Source organism: Nothobranchius furzeri, chromosome 2, assembly GCF_043380555.1.
Source record: "Nothobranchius furzeri strain GRZ-AD chromosome 2, NfurGRZ-RIMD1, whole genome shotgun sequence".
Classification (NCBI taxonomy): Eukaryota; Metazoa; Chordata; class Actinopteri; order Cyprinodontiformes; family Nothobranchiidae; genus Nothobranchius; species Nothobranchius furzeri.
Window position 1 is genome coordinate 26,683,655 of NC_091742.1, and position 14,603 is coordinate 26,698,257.

Here is a 14,603-nt window from a genome sequence, read left to right on the forward strand (position 1 = left end):
TAGGCGGCAGTACTTCCCCCGTTCTTAACCTCGTCCTTCGTCTGTGGTCTTCTGCAAGGAGCAGTAATTCCGCTTGCAAAAACAAACAAGCAAAAAGCGCTTGGACAATTGATAAAGCGAGCGCAGCTCTGAGGGCATCCATGCTGTCGGCTAGTGTAAACACAGGTCGCACACGTGATGTCAGCATTTTCTTGTCGTGGAAAGTGACGTTGCGGACCTTAAAACTCCGGTTTTGTCTGTCCACACGCAGACACCCAAAACGGAGAAAACGCAGATCTTCACTTTGGCCGGAGTTTTTAAAAAGATCCGTTTTCGTGTGAAAAAACTCCGTCTTTGTGTGGATGATCCCCGGCTACGTGTGGACAGGGCCTCAGTGTCTTGCCCAAGGACAGAACAACAGCGACAGACTGAGCGGGGCTTGAACCTGCAACCTTCCAATTACAGGGCGAGCACTTAACTCCTGTGCCACCATCGCCCACGGTAGTAAAATATGGAATCTACTAGCCTGGCCAGACTCCTCCTCTGTTTAATGCTTTCTCTGTGCAGAATTAGACAGAGGAGTCTGGCAGGGCGGACTAGGAATCCACAATGATGCTGGTAACCAGTTGGGTTGTTTGGGGATAGTTGAAGACTCTTAAAAAAAGAACAATCGGAAACAAAAGTAATGTTCGAGGTTTAAAACAAGCCAAACAAGCTGAAAGTGTCTGCATGACACACCAAAATGAAATTAAATTATCTGACAATTAAATAATAATATAGAATTCATGTCGCATATTTGCAATTTTCTATGATCTTTGTAAAAGCTAATACAGAAAGAAATGTTTATAAATCATTAATAATATTAGAGACAAGCTGCAAGTACAATATTAAAAAACACATCATTCCTTTACAAATTACAACCCTACAGTCGGGGTGTCGTCCGGAGTTTGGAGAATTCTTCCTTTCTGCTGAATTGGTTTCCTTTTGTGGCAAAAGGTTAAATAATGATGAGAGGTAAAGGTGTAGAGGAATGGATTCAGGCATTTGTTGAAAAATGTCACTGCTGCAACAATGTCCCATGTGTACTTGTACAATTTTAACATCCTTTCATTTTTGAGGCTTATGGCTGCCACACCCAACACAGCTGTCACGTGATACGGAGTCCACAAAACAAAAAAGCTCACAATGATGCTGGAAATCAGTTTGGAAGTCTGTGGATTGTTGAAAAAGGTCGCCTGGGTGACCATCCTCTTCAGGCGGATGTATGAAAATGCCACAATACTAAATGAAGCAAATAATGTCAACGTCTCTGACATCAGCACGGCCGACCACTGGGCATCAGAAGCATACTGAGCTCGGCAGTCTACCCGCTGCTGATCCGGTACCAGCTGCTGAAACACCAAATTAGGAATGGACAGGATCAATGCAACCAGCCAGAGCAGAAGCAACACTAGTCTTGGTCGTACCTGTTGATATTTCTGCTGGTGCACGACCATCAGGTAGCGCTGAACGCTAAGTCCGGTTACAGTCAGCATGCTGCCATAAACACTGCTGTATCCAAAATACACCAAAACTTTACAGGACACCAGGCCGGACGGCCAGCCGTAGAGTAAAGCATGAATCCACATAGGAACGGTCAGCAAACCAAGGAGGTCAGAGACGGCCAGATTCAACAGTAAACTCTGGCTCAGGCCAGACATACGCTGCCAGTTTGGCCTGAGAACAATTGCAGCGATGTTTCCAGGAACTCCAGTAATGAAGCAGAGGGACAAAACCACGACAGGGACCAGAACGTTGGAGGACCCGTCCGGATGGGTTTGAAGTCCTGAAAAGGATGAGAAGTTTGAAGTTCCCTCAGTGGAATTAAGCAGATCCATCGTGCGTCTTGCTGCTGACATTGTGCACTGATGGTGGTGAATGTGTAGCCCACACATATGTTACAGGGGAAGTGATGTCATGAGGTTTTTGGGTTTTGTTTTCTCAAACAGGAAATTTAAAAATAAAGGTGCTGATGCAAAGTAAGTGAGCTATTGTTAATACTTTACTGTTCTATAACAGGTTGCATTGACTCGAGTACTTTACAGTCAGCATTGCTTGTAAAAACTCTATTGGTAGATGCCCTCCTGGTAGCGTGCACGTTAGAAACATGACTTTGCTGGTCTGGAGCATCCAGGTGTGTGTCGACACACAGAAACAACTGATGCTGCTCTTTTATTTAAAACAGGAAAAATGTCATTTGCTAACAACTGGAGTTCATAATTTTACAGCGAGAAAGATCATTCACAATTAGACCGTCACAGTTTGCCTTTGATTGCCTGACTGGATCACCTGACCACCCTACTATTAATTCCTAAGTCACTCAGTGCTGAGTTGTCTGACCTTAAAGGTGTGGTTCACTCGTTTAATCAATGCATTTGTAGTGGTTTCTAGTAGGATTCAATGCCTTGTAAGTTGTACTCTGGGTACAAAAAGCGCTGGTGCACCTACTTCAGGATCTAGAAAATTGCCAGAGCAGAGGAGAGCTTCAGACGGCAATGTGAACGTGCCAGTGACTCATTTTGCTCTGCAACATTGATGTTTTATCTCCACAAACAACACAAGCCTGGAGGAGTTCTGCTGTGTGGTGGAGTTGATGATGCTAATGGGGTTGTCTGTGGTGTGTTACTGAATATAACACAACTTCACCACAAGATGGAAGAAAAAGTCATTAAACCGGCAGAACGGAGGCCTGAAGCCCGACCCTTTCACCGGCTCAAAGAGAGTGAAATCTACGCGGCCGCGTTGGTATTAGACGGACAAAACTCGTGTTTTACTCCGCCTGAAGGCCACGTAGTAAAATGTCGATTCCACACACCGGAGTGATTTACAAGAACCGAAGTGATTTACAAGAACCACCGCCAAAATCCAAAGAGGATTTTAGGATGCAGAAGCACTGCGAGAGAACGGTTTAACTGCTTATCGGGGCGCGTAACCCGAGCGTTAACCTATTTAGCTACTTAGCTCTTCGGCTAAGCTTGGTAGTGTCTGGTGCGACCAGACTGAAATTTGCCCGATTAACCAAACGTTCCTTAGCAACGAGGTAATTTGGGACTTTATTGACTGCACTCTGGTGTGCAGATGTGGTCTGCGGTCTCTAACCACTGCTTAAAGCTGATAATATTAGCGAGGTATGCTAACTATTATGCTAGCGCGGTTACCGGAAAATAAACAACGCGGGGATCAGCATATCAACTGTTAAAGATTGTCCCACAAAGTTGCCAATGTTGATTGCTATTTCCTGTTTGTCAATTTCAAAATCATTAGTTTAATTTGAAGAATTAAAACTTTTAATTGTCAAACTTGTTTCTTCATTGAATTGAAACACAGACCCACGGATATTATCGACAGTTTATCGATGAAAACAACCTTTGAGTCTTCTTAAAACTATACAATTTGGTTATTAATTTAATAAAATTAATATCACAAATTATCATGTAGAATGGTTCCTCTTTCATAAAAGAGCATAAACCACAACGCTACAGTTTGACCAGCCAGCCAGTTCTACAGTTTGGCGAGCCTATCCAGACTTCTATATCTGCGATATATCCACTTAAAAAAGTCTGCCCTGTTCACCGTTCTCTTGAGCCACAACAGAAAAGAGAACAAGTCCAAACAGACTCCGCCATCAAAATGGCCACCATCAGAAAAATATTCAGGTCCATTACTGATGTGCTTTTACTTCTCAAACCACCGATGTTGGGTTAGATGAGACAAAAGCAAAAATCCAGAGCAGAACCAGAAGCAGTGTTTTATTTAGCTGATGACATTCCAGCTGATGCACCACCAGGAAGTATCGTTGGATGCTTAAATATTTTGGTGTTTTGCTCTTTTTCTGGCTGCAGATAGATGAATAGAATAGAAAATCCCTTTATTGTTCCTCAGTGGGGAAAGCTAGACGTCACAGCAGCGATGACACTTACTACAGGAGAAAAAAGGAGAATAAAAAAAAGAATAAACAACAAGAAAACGTAAATCCTGAATAGATTTAAAAAATGCTGAATATACCACAAGTAATGAATACCACTGATGCGTTTATTTAAAATGGACTTGCTCGTGCGAAATTTGGTTATTCCAAATTCATAATGCAAAAATAAGTTTGTTTCCAAATTAAAATGTTCAAAATTGCATGTATGTTGATAAAATGTGCAAATTTGCCGTCACTTTTTCAAAAAATATTAAGTTCGGCCCACGACTTCGTCCCAGATTTTCATTTCGGCTCAGAGTGAATTTGAGTTTCACACCCCTGGTTTAAAGGAAAATTTTCTGCTGCTGCAAAAGAAACAATATTGTAACCCTACAGAACCTGTGGTGAGACCGGTGACTCGGCCCATTTCAAGCAGCTGCAAAATTGCATCTTGAATCTTAAATTTCAAGTTTGATCGCCCCAAGTAACATCCTAAATACATACATATCTCAAAAAATATTTTACTCCTTGGATTTATTATTTTTTTTCAGCACTTGCTGTATTTATTAGTCGTTTAGTCCCATCTGCAGCTTTTTGATTTAGACAAAGATTCTAACATTTATATCTGAGTGTCAGAGTCCAAGCCCCCAGGCCGGGCTCTCCCAGCTGACCGGCTTCTGTCTCGGACCACATTACCCAGCATGCCCCTCGCGGGGATTCCCTCCACGTTGCACCTGCGTCATCCATGTCTATATATGGAAGACGCCACACCGGCTCTTCACTCAGTCATCGTTCCACCGTGTTCCATGATCAGAGTATTCAGAAGCTAATACAGCTTAACCTCCACCTGTCTAACTCAGACCTCATCCTTCCGTCAGCCTTTCCAGCACCGCTTGCAGCCAGCAGTCTCTAATAAAGCTCGTACTCCCGAAACCAGTCTTCCAGTCTGACACTGAGAATCAGATTATTTTATTTTCTTTGATTATTTTTTCAAAGGTTGCTTTTTTGGCAAATAGTGCAAAAACTGTAATGAGCAAATGCATGTAGGCAGGGCTGCCAACTCTCACACACTGAGCGTGAGACACAAGCATTTGACCCTCTTCACATGCCACACCTCCAATCTCTCACGCTAAACCAGTGCCTGCGCTCCCCAAACACACATAGCGCACAGTGTGTAGGGCTTATGAAAATAACAAGATTATATTAATTATAGCATTAGCTACTGAACAACATGCACACAAACAACACTTAAGTAATAATTGAACTGGCGTTATTTCACACACATAATCCCATCTGTATAATCCAAGCCGATTACATTAATTACAATTAAAAGTTCAGAATTTCCTGTCAGAATTCTGAGAAAAAAGTAAGAAGTCTCTTTGTTTTCTTTTTTTCTTGTCAGTGGCTCCAATCCTCTTCTGTACAGAGTAGAAATAAATAAATAAAATGTAGAGCACAAAAAGTCTCAATATTAATACCCCCAGTGGCGTGTTCAGATCTTTTAAAATGGGGTGGCCCAGGTGAGGCACAGCTTTGTGCATGGGTGGCACCAATGGTTATTCTTTTTTTGTTTTACCCCCAAGCCTTTTGTGGACAATGAAAAGCCTATTTAAAAGTAAATTAGTGTGGTGGCACCAGGGGTGGCCAATCAGATTCCAAGGGTGGCATGTACTACCCCAGGCCACTCCCTGGACCCCCCCCCCCCACTCTAAACGGTCGGCGAATTGTCCGCTCCCAACCCCATGGCCCCGTCTCACTCTTTGAAATGTTCAAAAGTTGGCAGCCTTGCACTGGAGTGGATCCAGGCAGCTATTTACATATGTCAGCGATACGGAAATCCTCCTTGTTAATACGTGGAACAGGTCCAGGCTTTCATTTCCGAGGCAGACACCTGCCACGTCCGCTAAGTTTAGGGTGAAATATGGAGCCCACAAGACAAACAAGCTCACAATGATGCTGGTAACCAGTCGAGTCGTCTGTGGATGGTTGAAAAAGACTGCCTGGTTCACTGTCCTCTTGAGCCAAAGGTACAAAAACACCACAACAGAAAAGGAATCAAATCCAAACACGTTTTGGGCAACAGAAAAATATTTAGGCTTGCTTTCTCGCCATTGCTGATGTGTTTTGACTTCTTGAGTCACCATAACTGGGATGGACAGGACAAAGGCAACCAGCCAGAGCAGAGCCAACAGCAGTCTCAGTTGTTTCTTTTGTACACTCAGCTGGCGCACAACCACAAGGTCGCGGGGAAGGCTTAAGCCAGTCCCAGTCAGCAGGCTGCTGTACATAGTGCAGTACCCAACGTATGCTAGAAGCTTACAGGTGACCACACCAAAGATCTATTCATAGAAGTTAGCATAAATCCATAAAGGGTCAGCGGGCAGAGCACGTCGGAGACGGGCAGATTCAGCAGCAAACTCTGGGTCAGACTGGACATGCTCTGCCAGTTTGGTCTGAGGACAAGTATAGCAATGTTTCCAGAAACTCCAAGAACAAAGATGAACGACATCATCACTGCAGGAACTATACCTCTGGAGCACCAGTGGAGATGAGGTGGAAGTCGTGGAGGAGAGGTGAAGTTAGAAGTTTCCATTGTGGCGTTTGACTGATCCATGTTGTGTCTTGTTGGTGAAGTTGTGCATCGAGCCACTGGTGTTGAAATTATAATTAGCTCATGAGATGTTATCTCCTCAGCACTCAAACCGTTGCCTATAAGGGAAATCGTGATACTGCTTATTGAAGTGAATATTTTTAACAGGCTGTTGCTACAAATTCTGCTAAAATAACCTACGTATCATGTCTACGTGTTTTGCAGCTTTAAAGAGAGCTACATTGGAAAAAAAAAAGAACGTCACAGTTTATGCCATAATTTGCAGTGTAGTATCAAAAGATAAACATTTCATAAAGGCAGTTTGATATTTCTGGTTCACTGAATTTCATGGATTCCATTTTTTCTGCATTATTGTTGAGGGTTGTACAGAACTGTTGAGCAATGGTTGTCTCACACAAAAATGTCTCATCAGTTTTGATGCAATAAGTATTCTGAACAGACTTCTATATGATTGTTCCAGTCCGTGACAAAAAGAAACCTTCAAGTTCATGTTCAAGTGATCAGGAGAAGCTGTTTGCTTGTCGTACACCAGAATAGGACCAGGAAACCACCAAAGCTGCAGCTTTAAAATAGATTCTTAGCGAACCCAACACATGTGACGCTCACAGAGAGGGACCAGAATGTCTTTGCACTAAACAGACAAGTCGAGCTAAAGTTCAGACCAAGAATAGCTCAAAGTGAATGTTATCCACATATTCACCATCTACATCACAATTTCTGTTTGGTATTGTCTGTAGTATTTTTGGTGGTCTTCCAATGTCAAGGTGAACAAGATGTTTTCAGCTTCGGCTGTAGCTCCGTGGAAATCTGGCACTCTTGATCTGTGAGAGAGTGCTGTTTACAATATCAGAATGAGCACGCTCACCAGTGGCGGTTCGTCCATAAGGGGCGCTAGGGCACCCCCCCCCCCCCCCCCCAATAGTCTCACAGGAAGAGGAAGAAGATAGGAATCACAAATATAAATTAATAAATAAAACTAAATTATCTATGCATCATACAGATAACTGCGGTCTGTAATCTGCATTAAAGTCTAGTTTAAAAACGTTTTCTCACTCTTTTACCATGACTGAATCTTCTTGTGCCTAGGGTTGCACATCTCTCTGTGAAAAATGATTCAATATGAATCTAGAGTCACAGGTTAGGATTCAATTTAAAAACAAAAGGCTTTTATTACAGACTGATTCGATTCAAATACACTAAGAACGAAACAATTTGATTCAGTTTATATTTTTTGAAGATTTTTATAAAATAAAGATGCCAATTCTGTTAAAGTAACAGTACAAATGTCTTTTCAAAAACCACATCGTGTCTTTACCCACCGTGCAAAGACCTAGCTTGGACGTCATACAGACGTGGTCTGGAGCGTCTGCTGTGTGCAGGGTATGGCACGTGCAAAAACACAAAACAAAAGATAAAAAACAGCATAACAAATTCACATGTCAGTGTATTTATTTTTAGACATGAACCAACAAAAAGTGGCTGATTCTTCAGATGGAAACTACAGATAAATATAGTGCTGAATAATTACGACGAGCAACATTTCAGTCTGAGCTGAGTGTTTTGAACACCAGAGATAGGTAATAGGTGCAACATATCAATGTAAACAAGTTACACACTTATAAACAAACAAAGTAATTATAACCTTATAATGATTACCCCTGTTGGTCATTTCAAAATGTAGCCTCAGGCCTGCTGAGCCAGAGTGGAAGGACAAAGCAGCAGCAACGTTCTTATCTCAGTACTTAACACAGTGACTAGTGCTTCACGTAAATAATTATAGAAAACAAAATATACGTATAAAATTAATCAAACAGCTGCTTTTTGACCTGTGAAAGGGACTCAGCATACCCTTGGCTGTGCTTCCTTGCACACTGGTCCAGATTTGTAGTGCTGCCAGTGTAGGTCAACAACGCTCAACACAGTTCACAAATAGCATCGCTTCTGTCCAACTTCCCTTCATTTTTAGGAAACCCCAAAACGGTCCACACTTTGGATTTTTGTTTCCCCGATGCGATGAAAATCTGTCTTGGTGTATTATCACCTCCGCTACGCTAAAACTTCTTGTCATTGGGTGTTGTTGAGGTAGAAAATGAGAATTCTATTGTTTACGTGGGCCTCTTCCTGTATGTGTGCAGTTTGCATATATTGGTGAATATTAAACATGTTTTTGGAACAACTGTGTTCAGTGTCACACTGAAAAAAATTAGACCCCACCAAACATCTGACCAATCTTTAAATGACTTTTTTGTTGAAAAGATTATTTTCATCCAGCAATATTTTCTCACAGAAAGCTGCAACTTTAAGTTTTCTTCTCTCGCTTTCTGATGAGCCACCTTTAGCTGTTTGATGACTCGCTCTTGGGGCTAGAGGTTTTATTTCTCATCCTTGCTGTGGCGTGTGGATTTCCTTTGTACCTTCCTAGAGACAGATGACTAGCTATGGTGAAGAAAATGACCCAAAATCATACAATCATATATGCTGCATTGGAATTTTTGAAGAAGGGGAAGAAATGACTCACATGTGTTTTCCTAAAATGTGTATTTTTAAGTGTATCAAAATATACAATATTTTCTTACTGTGTAAAATATAATTACAATCAAATGTTTGTCATTTGGAAAAATGCATGTGTTGAAAAATATTACTATATGATAGTGGTCTCAGTGTGTATTTTTGTACACCAACAATTAATTCACTTTTAAAATATTCAGTTTTATTTAAAGCAGTAAATCAGCACAAACGGTGAAGGAAGTTGCAGAGAAACGACACCGTGGTGCAGGTTGATGTTCACTGTCCAAATTCTTCAGTTATCTGCACACTTGTTGACGAACTTTGGAACGTTCTTTCTGTGTTTGGCTTCTAATTCCATTTTTGGTTCTTTTTTAAAACGCAGGAAAGGTTTCTCTCTACTTTGCTTCAAACGCCATCTTTGTTGTTTATGAGAAGATGGCATTTGAAGCAAGGTAAAGAGAAACCTTTCCTGCGTTTTAAAAAAGAACCAAAAAATGGGACTTGTTGACTATGCCCTTGTTCTTATTGAAGATAAGTTTAGAATTTTGAACACATTTAAATTTGCATCAGTTTACGGTAAAACTGGAATGGAAATATTGTCTGTTTTTGTTCTGAATAAATGGTTTATAAATGGAAATAGCCTGCCATCTGCTGGTGAAAGGCTTTGTTACAGTTGTGAAACAGGCAAATATTTTAATGTTGATAAAATATTGACATAATTTTTTTCACTGAGGAGTATAACAGGTGATCTTTAACTTGAAATCAGAACTAAATTGGTAAACTGTTAAAGGATTTTTTATTTAATTTGTACTGGTTACGCAGCTGAAACAACTGCACACATTTTGTGTTTGAAAAACAAACAGAAAATTAAAAGAAGACCTTCTTTATTGGTTGAAAGACTGAAAGTTCTGTTTTTTCTCTTTATCTCTTCTGCTTTTGCTCTCGGTGTTCCCTAATTCTAGTAACCAAACCTTGTGAAGATTTTCAGAAGAAAATTGAGAAGGCTATTGTAAAAGCACAAGTAAGTAAGTAAGTAGTAAGTAAGTAACTTTATTTCTATAGCACCTCTCACAGACAAAAAGGTCACAAAGTGCTTCACAAGTTAAAAGGCAACAACATATAAATACAGTAAAATACAGCCACAATATACATAGTGTCAAATACAACCAATCCGAATGAGACTAAGTTTAAAATGCCTGGAGAAACAAATGGGTTTTAAGATTGGCTCTTAAAAACATCAACTGAGTCGATTGAGCGTAAAGACAGAGGTAGCTCATTCCAGAGCCTAGGAGCGACGGCCTGGAATGAGCGATCTCCTCGTGTCCTGAACTGAGTACGTGGGACCATTAAAAGGTTTTGATCCAGAGATCTCAGCCTGCGAGAAGGCGTGTAAGGGCAGAGCATGTCTCGAACATACAATGGAGCCAGACCATGCAGCGCTCTGAAAGTCAGCACAAGAATTTTAAAATTGATGCGAGATGAGATTGGAAGCCAATGAAGAGCTTTTAAAATGGGGGTAATGTGGGCCCTTCTGTTGTCACGGGTCAGAATTCTAGCTGCACAATTCTGGACTTGTTGTAAGCGGGACAGCTCTTTTTTGTTTAGACAAGAAAATAAACTATTACAGTAGTCTAAACGGGATGATGTAAACGCATGAATAATCAACTCAAGATCAACTTTAGACACCATTGTTCTGAGTTTAGAAATTTGTCTCAAGTGGTAAAAACAGTTTCTAGTTAACTGCTTTGAGTGATGTTCAAGAGACATTCCCTTGTCAAAGAAAACTCCAAGGTTTCTAAGGGTAGGTTTTACAGACAAACTCAGATCACCTAACTGCTGGTGAATCCCTGGAACCGCATTACACACAAATGTACTGTCCTAGTCCAACGAAACAACAATAGAGACAACTTCCTTACTCCAACTGGTTGTGTCTGCCCTGGATGTTTATGCACTACATACAGGTGCTGGCCAGTAAATTAGAATATCATCAAAAGGTTGAAAATATTTCAGTAATTCCATTCAAAACGTGAAACTTGTACATTATATTCATGCAATGCACACAGACCAATGTATTTCCAATGTTCATTACATTTAAATTTGATATTCATAAGTGACAACTAATGAAAACTCCAAATTTGGTATCTCAAAAAATTAGAATATTCTGAAAAGGCTGAATATAGAAGACACCTGCTGCCACTCTAATCAGCTGATTTACTCAAAACACCTGCAAAGGCCTTTAAAAGGTCCCTCAGTCTTGTTTTGAAGGCACCACAATCATGGGGAAGACTTCTGACTTAACAGCTGTCCAAAAGACAATCATTGACACCTTGCACAAGGAGGGCAAGACACAAAAGGTGATTGCTAAAGAAGCTGGCTGTTCGCAGAGCTCTGTGTCCAAGCACATTAACAGACAGGCGAAGGGACGGAAAAAATGTGGTAGAAAAAAGTGTACAAGCTCTAGGGATAACCGCACCCTGCAGAGAATTGTGACGACAAACCCATTCAAAAATGTGGGGGAGATCCACAAAGAGTGGACTGCAGCTGGAGTCAGCGCTTCAAGAACCACCACGAGGAGACTCATGAAAGACATGGGATTCAGGTGTCGCATTCCGTGTGTCAAGCCACTCTTGAACAAGAAACAGCGCAAGAAGCGTCTCGCCTGGGCCAAGGACAAAAAGGACTGGACTGATGCTGAGTGGTCCAAAGTTATGTTTTCTGATGAAAGCAAGTTCTGCATTTCCTTTGGAAATCAAGGACCCAGAGTCTGGAGGAAGAGCGGAGAAGCACAGAATCCACGTTGCATGAGGTCCAGTGTAAAGTTTCCACCGTCAGTGATGGTGTGGGGTGCCATGTCATCTGCCGGTGTTGGCCCACTCTGTTTCCTGAGGTCCAGGGTCAATGCAGCCGTCTACCAGGAAGTTTTAGAGCACTTCATGCTTCCTGCTGCTGACCAACTTTATGGGGATGCAGACTTCACCTTTCAACAGGACTTGGCACCTGCACACAGTGCCAAAACCACCAGCACCTGGTTCAAGGACCATGGTATCCCTGTCCTTGATTGGCCAGCAAACTCGCCTGACCTTAACCCCATAGAAAATCTATGGGGTATTGTGAAGCGGAGGATGCAATACGCTAGACCCAACAATGCAGAGGAGCTGAAGACGACTATCAGAGCAACCTGGGCTCTCATAACACCTGAGCAGTGCCACAGACTGATCGAGTCCATGCCACGCCGCATTACTGCAGTTATTGAGGCAAAAGGAGCCCCGACTAAGTATTGAGTGCTATACATGCACATTCTTTTCATGTTCATTCTTTTCAGTTGGCCAACATTAGAGAAACAAACATTTTTTCATTGGCCTTTAGAATATTCTAATTTTCTGAGATACCAGATTTGATGTTTTCATTGGTTGTCACCTATAAATATCAAAATTAAACGTAATAAACATCGGAAATACATTGGTCTGTGTGCATTGCATGAATATAATGTACAAGTTTCACGTTTTGAATGGAATTACTGAAATATTTTCAACCTTTTGATGATATTCTAATTTACTGGCCAGCACCTGTAATAACCACAATCATCAATGTTGACGTCATCTCTACAGCAACAGTTGGGTTTTAGAATGAATGAATGAATAGTCGTTGCCTATTTTTAAGAAGGAACTCAATAAACAAACATTCTATAAAGAGCAAAACTGATCTCAGTCCCAGCTTTAAATTTAAATTCAATGTTAAAGAAAAGAAAAAAGTTCAATGAAAAGACTAAAACAGATAAAGTAATTTATGAAGAAACACTTTCCAGGAGACAAAATGAAAGCCTGTTTCTGTGTCAGGCGAATAAATAAAACAATAAGTTGTTTAAAAGTCACAGTATAATTTTTAAAGATACTTTATTGTCATTTGTGTAACTTCCTACTGTAACGAACTGCAACATTTCCTGTGAAATACTAATTGACATATAAAAGTTTTATTGTAGACACTAAAATGTCAAAGAGAAGACACATCTTCAACAGGAACCTGTTTAGATGCAAACTAAACCAAAGAGGAACTAAATGGGTTCAACTTATAGTCAGAATCTGTTTGGTAATTAACAGCAAAGATAAATAAAGGTAAATTAAATTAAAAAAAGTATTTTTACATCGCAATAAATCATTAAAATGTGTATTATGTAAGTCGTGTTGTGACAAATAGATGATTACATCATATAACCGATTTTATTTTGAACTTCTGGTACCCGCACATGCCGACACTTTTTCGTGCAGTTTATCAGTTGACATTTCCAAAACTACAGAACAAATATTCTGTCTCTCTTAATGCTAGTACCAGCACTTACTTTCTTCAACTTCAAGAACTGTTCCAAACCCACACCATCATCATCTTTTACGCAGTGAGAAATGACATTTCTAAATATTGTCACTGGCAAAGTTCTGCAACTGTAGAAACTTCTGTTACCTGAGAGATTCTTTCCATTTGCGTTACTGGTTTATGTTTTCGACATCTCATGCTGATTTTACCAGATGCAAAAGCATACAGGAATGGATTCAGGAAGCTGTTTGTGAATGTTACTGATCCTACAATGTTCTTTGTGTCTTTATAAAACTTCAAAAGGCTTTCATTTTTGAGGCAAATGGCAACCACACCCAAAATGTTTACAATGTGGTATGGAGCCCACAGGACAAATAAGCTTACGATGATGCTGGTTACCAGTCTGGTCGTCTGTGGATGTTTGAAAAAGGCTGACTGGTTAACAGTTCTCTTGATCTGAATGTATGAAAAAGCCACAATAATAAAGGAAAGAAATCCAAACGTGGTCTCTGTCATCAGTGAAGCTATCTGTTGGGAATCAGAAGAGTACTGGTCTTGACAGTCTAGCCACAGTTGATTTTTAACGCTTCGAGTCACCAAAGACGGAGTGGACAGGGTGAAAGACACCAGCCAGAGCAGAGCCAGCAGCAGTCCAGTCTGTTGACAGCTCTGCCGGTGCACGACAACAAGGTAGCGTTGAATGCCTAGTCCGGTCACAGTGAGAAGGCTACCGTAAATGGTGCAGCACTCAACGTATGCTAGAAGCTTACAGGCGACCACGCCAAAGTGCCAGCCGTACAGGAAAGCATAAATCCACGGAGGAAGGGTCATCAGGCAGAGCAGATCAGAGATGGCCAGGTTTAGCAGCAAAGACTGGCTCAGACTGGACATTCTCGCAAAGTTGGGCTTAAGAATGATCACGGCGATGTTTCCAGGAACTCCCAAAACGCAGACGAGGGACAACATCACCGCAGGAACCAGACCGCTGGAGTCCCAGGAAGGATGAGGTCCTGCAGAAGAGGTGAAGTTGAAAGTAGCCATGGTGGAATTTGGTTGATCCATTGTGTGACGATTTGTTCTGAGCTACTGACAGTGGTAAACGTGTCTTTTGTTTTATACCAAAGAGGAACTTTTAAAAAAACAGGAAATTGTAGATGGAAAGAGACAGAAACCTTATCCATCACTTTTGCATTTTTGGCCCTTTCATTTAACAAACAATGGCTTTAAATCTGAACAAATCTATGTAAGTAAAAC

General features: G+C 41.0%; 2 protein-coding genes and 1 pseudogene across 2 annotated transcripts; all 3 read right to left on the reverse strand.

Annotated features, from left to right (window-relative positions):
• Positions 1-305: 305 nt before the first annotated feature.
• Positions 306-1,943, reverse strand: LOC129165349 (leukotriene B4 receptor 1-like). The gene has a single exon (XM_054748299.2). The coding sequence runs from the start codon at positions 1,911-1,913 to the stop codon at positions 894-896; it is 1,020 nt and encodes a 339-aa protein (XP_054604274.2). The 5' UTR covers positions 1,914-1,943; the 3' UTR covers positions 306-893.
• A 3,732-nt stretch (positions 1,944-5,675) lies between these two features.
• LOC139063468 (leukotriene B4 receptor 1-like) lies at positions 5,676-6,669 on the reverse strand (annotated as a pseudogene).
• Positions 6,670-13,350: 6,681 nt separating this feature from the next.
• On the reverse strand, positions 13,351-14,603 carry LOC107378029 (leukotriene B4 receptor 1-like). Its single transcript, XM_070545364.1, has one exon. The coding sequence runs from the start codon at positions 14,409-14,411 to the stop codon at positions 13,458-13,460; it is 954 nt and encodes a 317-aa protein (XP_070401465.1). The 5' UTR covers positions 14,412-14,603; the 3' UTR covers positions 13,351-13,457.